The sequence below is a fragment of the Rhizopus microsporus genome (assembly GCF_002708625.1).
Source record: "Rhizopus microsporus ATCC 52813 unplaced genomic scaffold scaffold_16, whole genome shotgun sequence".
NCBI lineage: Eukaryota > Fungi > Mucoromycota > Mucoromycetes > Mucorales > Rhizopodaceae > Rhizopus > Rhizopus microsporus.
The window spans coordinates 5,369-20,051 of record NW_019671931.1 but is presented as its reverse complement, the minus strand read 5'-3'; the positions used below and the strand labels follow the sequence as shown (position 1 = coordinate 20,051).

Sequence of the window (14,683 nt, the reverse complement as noted above, 5' to 3'; positions counted from 1 at the left end):
TCTTTTACTTTTTTCGAATTATATATTGCAAAGAGAAAAGAAAATTATGTTTATTGTTAATGATTCATAGATATAAATAAACGCTATATGCACTTCTCGCTAACTTTATATAAATTGAACAATGATTGGTCCATAAGCTTCAGTCTGCTCGAGTTTTATTCTGTTTTTTGTAGCTAGTTCTAAAGGATAATGAATATTTAGTATTTTAAAAAGATAATTTACTTTACCCAAGACATTGAAAAACCCTTGAGCAATCTGAGAAATCGTTTTCAACTGAAACACGTCATCCAAGTTAACATCTGATACATCATCTACCAAAAATAATCGTAACTCCCTTTAAAGTGTTAGTCAGATGGTTTATCTTGTTCTGCCTTACTCTATAAAGAATTCTTCTTGATTCGAATCTCTGTTAAGATCGATGGCTTCGAAATGATCCAACAAGATACTGTCTTGATCATAATCCATCTCGAATTGTTCAAATAACATCGGATGGCTAAAAGTGTCATTATTTGGCGCTCTTGTCCTTTACAGACAACAGGGGAGGGGGTATATTAATAAAATGTTGCTATATTTCAAGAATGAACCTTACACGTCATTTTCTCTAAATTCATATAATTGTAATTCAGGAGTTGTCAAATCTAGTAAAACGTGTAAGTTAGGGGCTTTCCCTCCCGATCGAATGCCTTATTGATTACCTGACGTCGACCTAACTGTCGAACCACCCGTGACGGAAGGGGGATAGCTTCTGGGTGTGCTGCTACTACGACGAGCATATCTTGACCTTTCAATCATTCTTGTATATACCTTTTCGTACGAACATTAGATTCATATCAATATCCCTCTCAGTGCTGTCTTTACCGTGGCACTCGACTCACGACGTATACGGCGATAACTAAATGGTTGCTCCGGAAATAACCAGGCAGCAGCAGGAGTTAGCATGAGCGATCTAAATTCATTCACTCTCTGTCTCTTTTGAACTTTTGCCGGATGAGTCTGAACGACAATTCTCTCTGTATGGGCATAGTCCGAAATAGGCATCATTGTTGCTTCTACACTATCAATCATCGTCCTCTTTCGTCTGTTTCTTTTCATTGGCTCTGTAATAACAAGTTCACTGTCGGTTACTAGGACATCGAGCATTTCGGTGGACACTGACATTTGGCTACGTACTTCATCTTCTTCAAGGATTAAAGAGGGATGGTGCCTGGGCGCATAAACAAGATCTCCTGAGCCACTGTGTCTTCTTGTTGAACCAGTAGCATTTGAAGATGAGTGAAGAGAGTTAGATGGAGGTTGTCTCTAATTAATAATGGGTAATTAATTTCTTCTTCTTTTATATCCTTTACCGGCGATGGTATATTATCAACACTTAATAACGTCTGATAGCCATCTATCGGAGACGAGGGAAAATTGTAATCATTGATACTACATAGATAAGTACGATGAACATATAGTATATATGAATATATACTATATATACCCCAAGTCAGGATCAACATTGTCCAGTATAAGTGTCTGTTGGTGTTCTTCAGTCATGGTTTGCTGATAGAATGACTCTTGGCCGTTCAAATGCATAGGGTCAAGGCCAATGAATCCAGGGTTGAAGGGCTGAATGTCCTGGAGGTCAATAGAAAATGGCGTATTGGCTTGTACAATAGAAGATACACTTTGCTTAACTGGGATGAAACCCACAGGGTTGATCTCGAGCTATTTCGAAAAAAAAAGGGAGGTCAATTATATACTGATATGTGCGCCAAAGGAGACTTACAAGATCAGAAAATGGCCCCTGGAGTGATCGAAATTCGTAAAGGTCTTCTCTATCAGGTAATGATAGAAAACTATCACATGCAAAAAGTGAGCTATTTTATCAGTAATAAAATAAAGCTTTACCTTGCGATGGGTTTTTCCATATTGATATTGCAGGATTGTTTTGTATTTCTCAAGCTATTCTTTATTCTGTTATAAAGAAGCATCGATTCCTCTACTTCCAAACTCATTACTATCTCTTATATTTTACAAGCAAAAAAGAAAAAAAAAAGAAGGGGTTTACCATATAGAAAGTGTGTCTTATATTTCCATATATTCAAGATACCAAATAATAAATGAGCCTTTGTTTTCAGCAACATACACTGAGCTTCATCCTCCAACAGCAATTCACTTTTTATATGAAATTAATGTACATTGATTAATTTCATTATTTGGTATTACCAAAAATAAGGCACGTCAAAAGATAGAATGTTGGTCTTCTTGAGTAGTCCTTTTTTAACCTTAGAGTTAGAGCCTACAGTGGCAGCATTCCTAATTTTTTTACATAAGAAAATAGTAAGCATATATATAGACCCATACCATGCTACTTGCACGTATTTATTATGTGGAGACTTGATGTCAAAGAGATCCATGAGAAAAAGAAAGAAAAAAAATGAGCGGATTACAATCGTTTTAATCTGACGTTTTAGTCAAGGATATGACAACAATGGCTTTATCCTTATCTTGGCCACAATAATGATTAAGGATTTATTATACATGTTATGTTCTTTTTGACTTTGATAACCGCTTAATGTTTGAAATAAATGCTCCTTCTTTCCATAATCTAATCGAAAACACATGAATGTTTGTTATTTATCTTTTGGGGGATCCTTACGTGATAATGGCAACCAATCCAAAGCAAAGGATGCCAACACCAATATGAGCTGCCTTTTGTCTTAGTGTGTACCATCCCACATAGTTTTCTGACCACTGTGTTATAAACCATGCTGTAACAAAGCTCATGATAGTCATAGGATGCGGAAACCATGACCAAATGCTTTTCGGTTTTTCGAAATATCTACAAATAAAGAACCAACTATAGATTATACGGACACTTAGGTTAACCATGTTGGCAAGCACAAGCCCAATCGCTCCTAGAGGGAACCAGTACATAAAGACAATTCCCGAAATGAGGAAGCAAGCAGAAAAGAAGACCATAAAATAGCTAAGTCGGTTTAGGTCCTGCTTATTAGCAATCGCCTGTACAAAGGCTTCCGTAATACCATTGACGCCCATGAAAGGAACATACATGCAGTAGATAGCGAGTACCTTGGGCGCATCACTTTGGATTGACCATGTTGATCCAGCCAGTAGATCAACCAAGGTACGCGTGTAATTCGTAGCAAAGCAAACGAAAAGAAGGCCTAACAAGATGTGGAATTGCAAAAAGGTTACTAGGACATGATACGCTGTTTGACGAGCAGAGGTGTTCTGTTTATCAGCCAACATTTTTGAAAAAAACGTTCTTCCTGTCTCTTCCAGAGGTTGAAATAAGATACGTGCGACAAGTGATCCTAAAGTGTAGAAATATGAAAAACATGAATTATTTTCACTTCCTTTTCTTTACTTACCGTAATTGACTGTAAATCCATAGACACCCTTATCTCTGTCTGTGCTCAGAACTGAGATTAGCATTTTATCTCCTTCTGTTAGGACATGCTTTAGCAAAGATTGCTTTGTCATGGTAATTCCTAAGTTAAGCAATGTCTTTTCAAACCAATATTCCCTTTTCATCAATATGATTAGAACATAAACCTATTTACCTATGGTTTATTATTGACTTACCTTCTTTCATCGTCCTTGATCTTCCTTGGTAATAGACTTGACCATGATTTCTCCTTGTATAAAAAGTAACCGAGGTATCCTAGCATCATGACCAAGCCATAAACGAATTGAGCTATGGCAAAGGACAGGATACTGTAACCATACAAGGTTAATGCAAAGGTTACCAAACATCTCAAGATGACAGCTGTTCCTTCGACAGTGACGCGTAGCTGGAAATAAAGTTTATTTAAAGCGACAATAAACAGTGGCTCTGCTATTAGTTCAAATAAGGATGCTAATCCATATAATACGACAGATGTACGATAATAAGGGTATATGTCGGCCTCTTTAGAGCTGATTGTCGATAAATAGTATCCACAGCATAAAGTAGTCGACACAAAACCTAGACAGGCTGGAATGTAAGCAAGGTTAACGATCTGCTGCTGGTTCTTGGTAGACCGTGTCAATGCAGCCCTAAAGCCTTCACGAGAAATAAACAGAATAGTTGAGGCGAGTAGTTCCAAGTTGACTGAAGCGATGCCAAAGGCATCAGGTGTGGTGTATCTCAAGACAACTTGGTTTAGTGAAAAGGTAAGCATACGAGATATAAATTGAAGTAGGATAAGATAAGATGCTCCTTTAGCTGTGTTGGATAATAAATCCTCTTCTTCACTTGTTGGCTTGGATTCCCTTTTACTTTTCATTTAAAGAAAGAGAAAAAAAATAAGAAAATGACATAATTTGGCAATAATAATAAAAAATAGCTTGTTTAGATCGCCGAACATAACTTGCTTTATTTAGAAACAACAGAGTGAAAATTCCTTTGAGATGGCCCGCCCAGGAACAATAAAGGAGTTGAGGGTCGTACAGCATTTTACAACAAAGAAAAGATTTTTTTTCCTTTTTTTTCCCTTTTTTCTTTTCTTTATGGAACTATTTGGAATAAACAAAAAGAATAAAAGAAAAGACTCGGACCCAGCTATTTTAACAACAAGTTTACCGAGAAGAAAGTCTTCAGTCACAAGCGAAAGGAATTCAACTGCAATGAGAAGCTATACTTCAAGATCCTCATCTATCTGTAATGATGACGGTAGAATATGTAAGCTTATATCTCTTTACTCTTTTCCTTTCCTTTTAAAACAATAATAGCTCGTAAATCCTCACTTGATTATACTGGACTTTCTGACCGCGACGTTGAAGACTTGTTTGAAAAAATGCTTGTAAAAATATATATGAATTTACAATAATGTCTCATCATACTGATATTCTATAGACAAGAAGAGGTATTCATGATCCTTCAGCACGATCTATGATGCTCAGCTTTCCCATCGAAAAGAAATTGTTGATGCTCTCACAGGACAAACAAGCAGATCTTACAAATTCAAACACGACATCACAAGAAAGTCTTGTGCATGAAACATCCAACTCAGATAAAAGCTCACCAGAGTATTATATTGACAAATTTCTAGAACCTGACATGAAGGGCGTCACCCCAAGGCTGATTGCTCACTTAGCTGTCAGTTTAAGAACGATGCCCCTAAGTTGGGTCAGACAGTTTATTGAATCAAGTGGTTTGCAGATCATTACGAACGTAATTGGTGCATTGAACATGGGAGAGAAAAAGTAAGAACGGAACTGATATAGATTGTGTATAATCAATTGAATTGCTTTTTTAGGTCAGAAGCTGATCTTCAAATGGAAGTTGAAATCTTGAAATGCTTTAAATCACTCATCAACAACAGGGCAAGTTCTTTTATATATGATATCAAAGGATTCTATTGACACACCACATTTTATTCACTATAGTGGGGAGCACGCGAGGTCATATCCCATCCACAGTGCATCTACCACATCGTTCTATCTCTCGTATCACCGCCTATTCAGACTAGAAAGCTAGTTTGTGAAATATTGGCATTTGTGTGTCACGTCGACTTACCCAAGGGCCAAGAGATCGTACTCAAGGGTCTCGACAAATTAAGTGAGCACATGGGCGAGTTTGGGCGATTCGATGCCTGGCTTAAACTGCTCGAAGCTACCCTTGACGGTCGAGGTAAGATGGGAAGTTTAGTAGGTGCCAGTGAAGACGTTCGAAAGTTTGCTGTGGGGGGTGATAGCCAACTGAGCGATTTTGCACTCTCCAACATGATGCTCGTCAATTCGCTCGTGTCTGTGATAGAGGATGTCGAGATTCGTGTTCATTTACGAAACCAGCTGAATGCAAGCGGACTAGACAGTATTATGCAAAAAATGCTAGACTTTAATAACGAACAGCTCAAGAGACATATCAGCATCTATAAACAGATGAGTGAGAATGATATGGAAGAGATGATGGATATTTATAACGAGACTATCTTGAATAATATGAATGACCCAAGAGAGTGCTTTGAGCGAATTTTAGATAAAGTAGAGGGAACTCGAAGCTACAATTTCTTTTTAAGCACTCTTCAGCATATCCTCATGATTCAAGCACAAGGCGATACTCAGTAAGCGTGCATATCAATTAACAACTGTATCTTTGCTAATTTATCTATTTAGAGTACGTTATTTTCAAATACTCGATAGACTCATCACACAGGTGGTGATGGACAGAAAGGGGTTAAAAAACGATGATTTTTCCTCTACAGGCTGGTCCGTAGCTATGCTCATTGACAAGTTTGCTGAACAAGATCAGATTAATAAATATATCCAAGAGGCAAAGGAAGCCAGGCAGCTATATGAAAAGACTGTTAAAGAAAAACAAGAACTAGAAACAGAGATCAGCCTCAAAGGAGACGGACTAGTGGGACAGTTGCGAGATAAGGCAAATTCACTAGAAGACCTTTTGCGCATATCACGCCACACAATTGCTACATTACAAAGAAAATTAAAAGACACGCAGAGAGAATATGAAATGAATATCACCGCACTTGACCAGCAACTTCGTGAGATATATAGTAAAGCAGCTGCGGCTAATGATGATGTGGCGGCGAATAATGAAAACAGTAATGACACTAGTGGCCATTTTGTGTTGGGAAGGGAAGAAGTAACGAGAGCTTATGATAGACTTAAGGCACAAGCTATACTAGAAGGAAAACCAGAGAATGATGATTATCATAATGTAAAAGCCAAAAAGAAAAAGAAAGTTTTTAAACGCTTATACTAATAATTTTTTATAGCTTCCTCGCGCAGAAGGATTGTCTGAAAAGTTCAAGTCGTCACTTCAAGGGCAGTTAGGCAGCGGTCCTGTTGGTTTGGTCATTCCTGGCACGGCTCCTCTAATTGGATCAACACGCCGTTCACCTGCAAAGAAAGCATGGCAAGCAGAAGACGGTAAATCAGACGGCGTCAAGATAAACGTTGATATCAAAGAGCAAGTAGATCAGCTTTTGAGCCAAGACGAACCTGTGTCAAGTGATGATCATGCTGATAAACCAATCAGCGCAATGGCTGCAGAGCTGGAGCAAAAGCTAAGGCAGTATAATAATAAACCAGTGGTCGAGACTGTTACTACAGCCAGCCTACCAAGAACTAGTTCCATCACAATAGCAACAGCAACCCCTGAAAGTAACCCGTCAGAAAGAAAGCCTTTACTCTCAGAAGATAATAAATCTCAAGCTACAGACCAGCCTTCTAGTATTCCTATTCCCCCACCACCACCACCACCACCACCTATGCCACCTATCTCTTCTAACCTTTCTTCCAAACCAGCAACTTCTGTAGCGCGTGTATCTTCTGTTCCTTGTCCTCCTCCAGTTTCATCAGCATTTGTAGAGGTAACTGAGCAAAACATACCAGTTCCTCCTCCTCCTCCACCACCACCTGGTCCTCAAAACGTACAGCTTGCGTCTAACCCACCTGAGGCTCCCCCTCTGCCAGGCGCGCTAGCTGCAGCTCCTCCTCCTCCTCCTCCTCCTCCTGTACCTCCAAGCGTGCCCATGCCGCCACCTCCACCTGGCGCTCCGACTGCTCCGTTGGCACCTACTGGACCTAGTCGTAAAGTTATCCGTCATCAACCTAATGTGAAAACACGCGCTATTCAATGGACCAAATTACATAGTAACGCAGTGAACAGAACCGTCTGGGGATCCAGCGATGTAGACGAACTAGCCTTAGAAGACGAATTAGAAAACCTTGGAATTTTTGATTCTATTGAATCGCTATTTGCACAAAAAGTAGTCCAGCCAAAGAAACGTGTTGTAAAAGAAGAAAAGAAGGAAATTCGTATTATTGATCAAAAGAAGGGATACAATATGAGTGAGACAAGACAAAAAAAATACTTTACATGTTCTAATAGTGTTTTCTAGATATTGCCATCTTGGCCAGACTCAAGCATCTATCGTTAAAGCAGATAACAAACGCATTTTTGGCTGTGGATGATAGTCTACTTACGGAAAGCCTTCTAGTAAATTTACAGCAGTATGTACCAACACCTGAGGAACAGGGAAAGTTATCTGTGTTTGTGAAGAGTGCCTCTGAGGAAGAACTAGTACAGTTATCTAAGCCGGATGCCTTCTGTGTTGAAGTAAGAGCTACATATAAGCTAACACCCAGTGTGCAGCTGCTTACTGCCCTCTTTAGATGATGAAGATCGATCGTTATAAGGAAAGAGTTGACAATTTGCTGTTCCGTACAATGTTCAACGAAAGACATCAAAGATTATCAAAGGTATGTACTCTTTTAAACCTTTCGTGCTTATTATTTTCTAATTTGTTACTTTATTAGCACATGGCCTCGGTATTGAACGCATCAGTCGCTTTGAAAGAATCGACTTCATTTAAAGAACTTTTGAAGGTAATATTATAATGGCGTTCACAACATAAATACTCATGGTAACATAGCTTATTCTTGTGCTTGGTAACTTTATGAACGGCAATACTTTCCAAGGTGGTGCATTTGGTATTCGAATTGCCAGTATCAATAAGGTAAATATTTTTTGTTGTTATTATTTTGCTTAACACAATTTAACTAATACCACCTTGATAGCTGGTAGATACCAAAGGAACAGAGGGGAATGTAACCTTGCTTCACTTCTTGGTTGACTCTGTTGAATCAAAGATACCTAGGTTACATGGATTTTTAAATGACTTACAAGAATGTGGGGACGCCTGTAAAGGTAATAGGGAATCAGTCTCTTACAACAGACATAGATGACCCACCTAATTTTTTTTTTCAGTGACACTACAAGACCTTGTGAAAGAATACAACGAAATCCGTGTAGGCCTGCAAAAGTTAATTCAGGAATTAGATAACCACTACGAAGAAGGATATGAAGCCCCTGAAGGCGATAATTATGCTCACGTCATGAAGAAGTTTAGAGATGATGCTATAGAAAAGTTTGAAGAACTTGAAGTTAGATACACATCCATGGATGTTGCTTACCGTGATGTAGTCACCTACTTTGGCGAAAATCCTGATCAGATGAAGCCAGATGAGTTCTTTAGTATTTTCAAGACATTTACTTCTAGTTGGGAGGTAAGGCTTCTCATTTTTGTATATAAAACATTGTATTTTTATTAACAGAAAAAAAAAGCGTGCCATGAGTGATAATTTATCTGCAAAGAAGAAACTTGAAAGCAGAGAAAAGGCTAGACTTGCTGAAGAGGCGCGTAGAGAGAAAATAAAGGCACAGAAACTACGAGGGGTGGTTACAAGCGAGGGTGAGCATATTTTATATATGCTTTTATACAAAAGATTAACCTTTATTTATAGCAATTTCTCCTGGAGTTGATGAAGATAAGAATATTATGGATAATTTGCTTGACAAACTACGTGCTGGGGAGTTAGATACAAGTCTAAAGAGAAGTAAGCAAGAAAGAAGCGCGATATCACGAGAAAAGAGAATGCAAAAGAGTGAATCTGTCGCTATCTTGGCAGAAGATTTACTGAAAAGCATACAGTCGGATGAAGAGAGTCCTTTACTGCGTTTTACGTAAATACCCTGCATTTCAAACGCCACAAAATATTTTTTAAAAGTATCACCGACCTTTATCTTCTCTGTATTCCTAAATGAAATATTTGATGCAAGTTGCTCTTCATAATTACTATTTAATACAACCTTTTTATAAAGCTCTTCTACTTGAAATTTCCAAGAATTGTTAACTTCATTAGGTCTTACATTTTGCACAGCTTCTGTTGACATCTTTAGCTTTTCAACCATATGTACATGTTCAGATTGCAACCCTTCATTGCTTGATACTTTAATATAAATTGGACCTTTAAAAAGAAAAACGTTAGGAGTTTTTTTTATACAAACATTTACACTCTTCACCTCTCTCAATATCATATTCAGTACATCGCTTTAGAAGAAGTATATGCTTGCAAACTCTGTTTCAGTATTAAAAATATGAACTACTCTAAGCACTAATCATATTATTTTCAACACGGATTTTCATAGCTTCATTGCTGAATCATTGAAAGCTTTAAAGAGTACTTTTTTTTTTGTCAGAAATCATGCCCATTGTTGCATAGATACTCACTTCTTCATCTTCGGGCTTCTCCAAACTTGGTAATTTATTCGGTGAACACTACATGCACCAGAAAATACACCAAAAAATAGGCTAAATAATGCAAGTACGAATTTATCACAAGTGGTCTTTTTTGATCGAACTGACAACATAAAATTAGAATAAATAACCACATTTCTTTTTATCTCTTCTTCTTGAAAAGAAACAAAGCAAGCCGGTAACTTTATAAAGTCATGTTTAGCGCGGCGTCATACATTCAAAAGCTTTGCTGGGTGATATCGTAGGTAATAGGTAGAGGTAGCGCCTGTAGAATTAATCCAACTTCTGGTATATTTTCTAGTGCATGTAGTGTTTCCCAACAAGAAAGACACTAGGTTTAAAAGAAAAACTGCCACAAAAGCAGTATTTTTCGTGGGGTATTTATGTGGATGCCCTTTACTGTCAAAAGATACAAATAGGCCAAGACGAAATAATAAGGATAAAAATACGTTTTTTAAAGAGTTTGTTGCTTCATAAAAACTGTTCAGTACATAAATATATAACTTATAAAGATTAATAATGATTCATTTGTAACTAGTTTATTTAAATAAAATCGATAAAGGATGAATAATAGATACTTAATGTAGCTTTTTCTTCCGTATATAAGACTGCATTATTGTGCTTTCCTTTTCCCATTTTTTTTCCTATTTTCTTTTTTTATGGTTGATCCAACAACAAACACGTTCCCAGTGCTGCCAGAGGAGCTTCGAAAGAAACGTAAGAGTATTGATATAATTGTATGGAACAATCTAGCTAACCGTTAGCTTTGTTAAAAGTAAGAACAGCTCATGCAACTTATAATGTTGACTTTTTAGATCAAGCAAAGCAATTATTAATTCGTCGACAGAGATTTGAAGATCGAAGAAGAAAGAGATTAGAGACTCGATTTGCCAAAGGTTCAGATCACATCATATCAAAGACACCTGTTCTGATCTCTAAAAAGAGGCGGATGGTAAGAAAGAGAAATTAAGAGATAAAGGAACCAAAATAACTTTTTTAATCAATAGAGAGATCCAATCCAACTGGTTCATCGTAAAAGAGTACAGTGTTCAATGAAGTATTTTATGTTGTACCTCAAACTTATGATGCTATATAGCTACCTCCTCAACCAAGATGCAGTGAATGCAATGTCAGACTAGATGGTAACTTAGAAACATCACCGTTAAGTGCTGCAGTTCTTGAACCAAAAAGCACAGTCGTATCTGCCCCAGTCTGCGTTGGATGTGATAGGTATTAAAGACAATAGTTTTTTTTTTTTTTTTTGCAATAAGACTTATCTCTTTTGAAAGATTATATACTCTTGCCTCGAATGAAGAAGAGAAGCAAAATATAACAAGGTGGATTGTTACCGGGCAACTCCCCAAAAACGTAGAGGTAAAACTTCTTAAACCTATTGATCAATTTATGAGCGTTGAAGCAGCAGCAGAAGTGCTTTTGACGCAAGCTGAAAGCTTTTACGACATTGCAGCAGGACCCCTTCCTGTACTTTTTCACCAAGATGAGTTGAGGCAATTATATAGAGAAAATGGTTGTAAAGATAGTATATTGAAGCATGAGATATACTGGCCAGCTGCATTAGATGGAGCAGCAACATATGCACACATAGAGTTCGATAACGTTCAACCTCTTTGGACATTGACAAATGATGATGACTTTTATTCCATCAAAAATATGCAAATCATGAGCAAGGCATTAAAGACAGTAAAGAAAAATAGCCGTTTAGACGAACTTGAGCAGTGGTTAAATGGTTTTCTTCATACTAAAAGACAAATGCAAACGTTACGCGAGTATACCTAAATGCAATGCCACTTATCCTTTATAATTGATATCAAGCCGAATGTCTAGGTTGGAGTTTTGTTAAAATGTCTTGTTTTATTACAATAAAGCATTTATTTTATTTTGGTGCAACATAAGATACTGTATCTTCTTGAATAGCTGCATCGCGAAGCTTGGATGAAGTGGTTTCCCTATGTATTTCATCTAATTTCTCTCGAGAGGTTGGAGGCAGCCGCTCATTTTCAATATCTGAACGTCGAGCATCCTCAAATGTAGTAATAGCTTTTTTAATATAAAAAGACAGACGGGTTAGACTTCTTTTAGAAATATACAATATCAAAAATACCTCTTCTGATTCCTTCAGCACCTAACCCCAGAGTGCCTGTGGGCAATTTCCCGGTATTTGACAAGTTTTTTAGTTCCATGATCAGTTCCGAATTTTCTCTCAGGACAGAGAATGTACGAGACATTTTACCAACGGCAATAATCTTATTTCTAATAATTTGCCTTCTTTGTTCAGTAGCATCATCAACTTTGTCTATCTTTCGTTCTGTTTCTGAAAGCTCTTCTTGAGAACAAATATTCAAGATTGCCAAAAGCATAGTTGTAACTATTCTTGTATAAATTTGTTGCCCTCTGATAGTCCTTTTTCTTAACACATACCTTTTTCTCCTACGAATGGTAAACTCCAGTCAAAGACGTTCTTGAATTTTGGAAGCCAATAAGGATGAGAAGTCGCGTTGAATTGACGAATGTTGAGCACATTGTTATCATAACGAAGAATAGCAGCTTTGTTATTATAGATGTCAATGTAGTTGGGTGCTGAAAAGATCGTCATCAAGGACGGAAATCCACTTGTTTTGCTTTTACGGTACATCCGGTATCTTTATAAACATTTGATTAGAAACTTTAGCAGAGGCGCCTTATTATCATTTTACCCATTTGCTTGTGCTTCATGAGCTCTAATAACAGATAATAATTTGTTTTTATCTAGAAAATTGCATACGGCACGGTAGCTACAAAAAGGGATAAACAAAAGCTCTATAACGGCATCATGTTGCTATTACCTAAAGAAATACGAACACCCACGGATATGGTTGTGCTCAAATTTGGGACTTTCCTCTTCGTCAAAATCTTCATATGGATCAGCCCATACTAAATCACACATAATACCGCTAGTAGGAGTCTCTCTGAATCGATTGATCTAAACATAGGATAGTATTAAATCGATTTTTTCAAGACTAAGATTCAGTAAAACATACGTTTTCAATATCCGCTAATGTCTTTAGCTCTGGAGAGAGTCCACCGTGCACGCAAAGAAATTGATCATTCACAACGGCAGCTAAAGGAAGACTGTCAAAGCATTCCATAGCTGCATCGTATATCTCTTTAGAGTATTTTGTTTCACCTAGTTGATCAAAAAGAGTTAATCCTTGGTTCAAACACTAGGGCATATTACATACACTCCAGCTTAAATGTAAAATATTCGGTCAAGTGGCGACATTCATGGTTACCACGTAATAAATAAAAGGATTTTGGATACCACATCTTAAATGACCAAAGATACAAAACACACTACATGATCTTTCTTTTAGTTTGTTTCTTTAAAGGATCTCTTCATACCTCTATAGAGAAATAACCTCTGTCGACATAATCTCCCAAAAAGAGATATCTTGTATCAGCAGGATTGCCACCTATTTCAAACAACTTCAACAGATCATAGTATTGACCATGAATATCGCCGCAAATTGTAATAGGAGCAGGTATCCGTAAAAGGTTAGGCTCAGCCTTTAGGATATTGTTTGTGGCTGTCAGTATCTGAAGTGCTTGCTTCTCTGTCAACCGACCTTCTTTTCTAAAGTGTTCTCTTAAAAAATCAAGATTTGGATATCCTGGTTTATCTTTGGACCATAACTCGTCATCCGTGGGTGTCTTGAACGCAGGAGGTTCGACGTCTTTGCGAGGAGATAGAAAGAGTTATGAATAATCTTTTTCTTTTTTGTTACTTAATTACCTTTGCATACGCGATCTGTTGTACTGACAATAGTTCCATTTTCCATTGTGAACCTTGAAAAGTCGATTTGAGTCTTTGGCTGTTTTGAAGATTGCTCTGACATATTGTTGGGTAAGAATAGAAAGGGAGGAAAATAAAAAGGGCTACTCTAGCATTGAGATTAAAAAAAATTGTGTTTCATGTGGTGCATAATTCTTCACTTTAGATCTAGAATTGACCTAAATACCACAAAAGAAATCTGCTAAAATACAGCATACAAGAGTTTCATCAACTCATAGCTTCTTTTATGTTGTTACAAAGGCTTTATTTATAAAGCCTAAGTGCAAAATTTTCGCCCAATTCATTAAGCTTTTACAATAACCTTAATCTACAACTCTATGATGTTTTCTATTAAAAATCATTGGTTGAAATTGAATAGTAGCATTTGATTTTGAGAACAAGCTTTTACTGGGTATTGTCACTATTTGCTGCGTTCATCAGATACAAGTTTGCAGCGTTTAATAAATCTGATGTGTTTTGAAGATGACAAGAGCTTTTTGTTATACAGTCTTTCCGGAAAGTAAATTCGCCTGTGATCGAAAATAAATGCACCCAATGGTGAGAACAAAATTCATGCTGTATGAAATGTAAATTCGTCGTTACCAAGAATATTTTCGTAGTATCAGTCTTGACATCCATGGAGATACTGTATTTTCAAATTGAGATGTCGTATTGAAACCGTTGTAATGTTATCAGAGTGATAACAAATACAAAAAGAATATGGCTCACTATCTCATTTGACAGTAATATTAACAGGTGGGCTGTCTTGGGGCTGAAACTAACCTAATATTAGAAATCGCCC

The 14,683-nt window shown here is 37.1% G+C and overlaps 5 protein-coding genes across 5 annotated transcripts; 2 read left to right on the top strand and 3 right to left on the bottom strand.

The window, feature by feature from the left end:
• Positions 1–105: 105 nt before the first annotated feature.
• Positions 106–2,518, bottom strand: RHIMIDRAFT_299623 (uncharacterized protein; the record flags this gene model as incomplete). Its single annotated transcript, XM_023614331.1, has 11 exons — positions 2,209–2,518; positions 2,051–2,157; positions 1,891–1,981; positions 1,769–1,838; positions 1,481–1,707; positions 1,347–1,425; positions 859–1,299; positions 696–804; positions 590–638; positions 377–493; positions 106–334 (listed from the first exon to the last, which is right to left on the bottom strand). Exons 1-11 carry the CDS (start codon positions 2,397–2,399, stop codon positions 106–108), a joined length of 1,710 nt encoding a protein of 569 aa, XP_023463295.1. The 5' UTR covers positions 2,400–2,518.
• On the bottom strand, positions 2,340–4,334 carry RHIMIDRAFT_218248 (Rft-1-domain-containing protein). The gene is made up of 4 exons (XM_023607350.1): positions 3,592–4,334; positions 3,378–3,532; positions 2,642–3,320; positions 2,340–2,590 (listed from the first exon to the last, which is right to left on the bottom strand). The coding sequence occupies exons 1-4, from the start codon at positions 4,272–4,274 to the stop codon at positions 2,527–2,529; spliced, it is 1,581 nt and encodes a 526-aa protein (XP_023463294.1). The 5' UTR covers positions 4,275–4,334; the 3' UTR covers positions 2,340–2,526.
• A 163-nt stretch (positions 4,335–4,497) lies between these two features.
• On the top strand, positions 4,498–9,482 carry RHIMIDRAFT_294076 (actin-binding FH2; the record flags this gene model as incomplete). Its single annotated transcript, XM_023614054.1, has 15 exons — positions 4,498–4,669; positions 4,720–4,790; positions 4,844–5,193; positions 5,247–5,313; positions 5,377–6,053; positions 6,106–6,667; positions 6,726–7,803; positions 7,854–8,071; positions 8,128–8,214; positions 8,272–8,340; positions 8,388–8,471; positions 8,533–8,662; positions 8,723–9,021; positions 9,080–9,206; positions 9,259–9,482. The coding sequence occupies 15 exons, from the start codon at positions 4,498–4,500 to the stop codon at positions 9,480–9,482; spliced, it is 4,215 nt and encodes a 1,404-aa protein (XP_023463293.1).
• Positions 9,483–10,711: 1,229 nt separating this feature from the next.
• RHIMIDRAFT_240261 (uncharacterized protein) lies at positions 10,712–11,849 on the top strand (the record flags this gene model as incomplete). Its single annotated transcript, XM_023609337.1, has 5 exons — positions 10,712–10,769; positions 10,829–11,004; positions 11,060–11,092; positions 11,149–11,282; positions 11,342–11,849. 5 exons carry the CDS (start codon positions 10,712–10,714, stop codon positions 11,847–11,849), a joined length of 909 nt encoding a protein of 302 aa, XP_023463292.1.
• Positions 11,850–11,946: 97 nt separating this feature from the next.
• On the bottom strand, positions 11,947–13,945 carry RHIMIDRAFT_206380 (serine/threonine protein phosphatase 2B catalytic subunit 2; the record flags this gene model as incomplete). The annotated part of the gene is made up of 9 exons (XM_023606899.1): positions 11,947–12,110; positions 12,175–12,438; positions 12,492–12,712; positions 12,767–12,844; positions 12,896–13,032; positions 13,091–13,236; positions 13,292–13,403; positions 13,452–13,783; positions 13,843–13,945. The coding sequence occupies 9 exons, from the start codon at positions 13,943–13,945 to the stop codon at positions 11,947–11,949; spliced, it is 1,557 nt and encodes a 518-aa protein (XP_023463291.1).
• Positions 13,946–14,683: the final 738 nt, after the last annotated feature.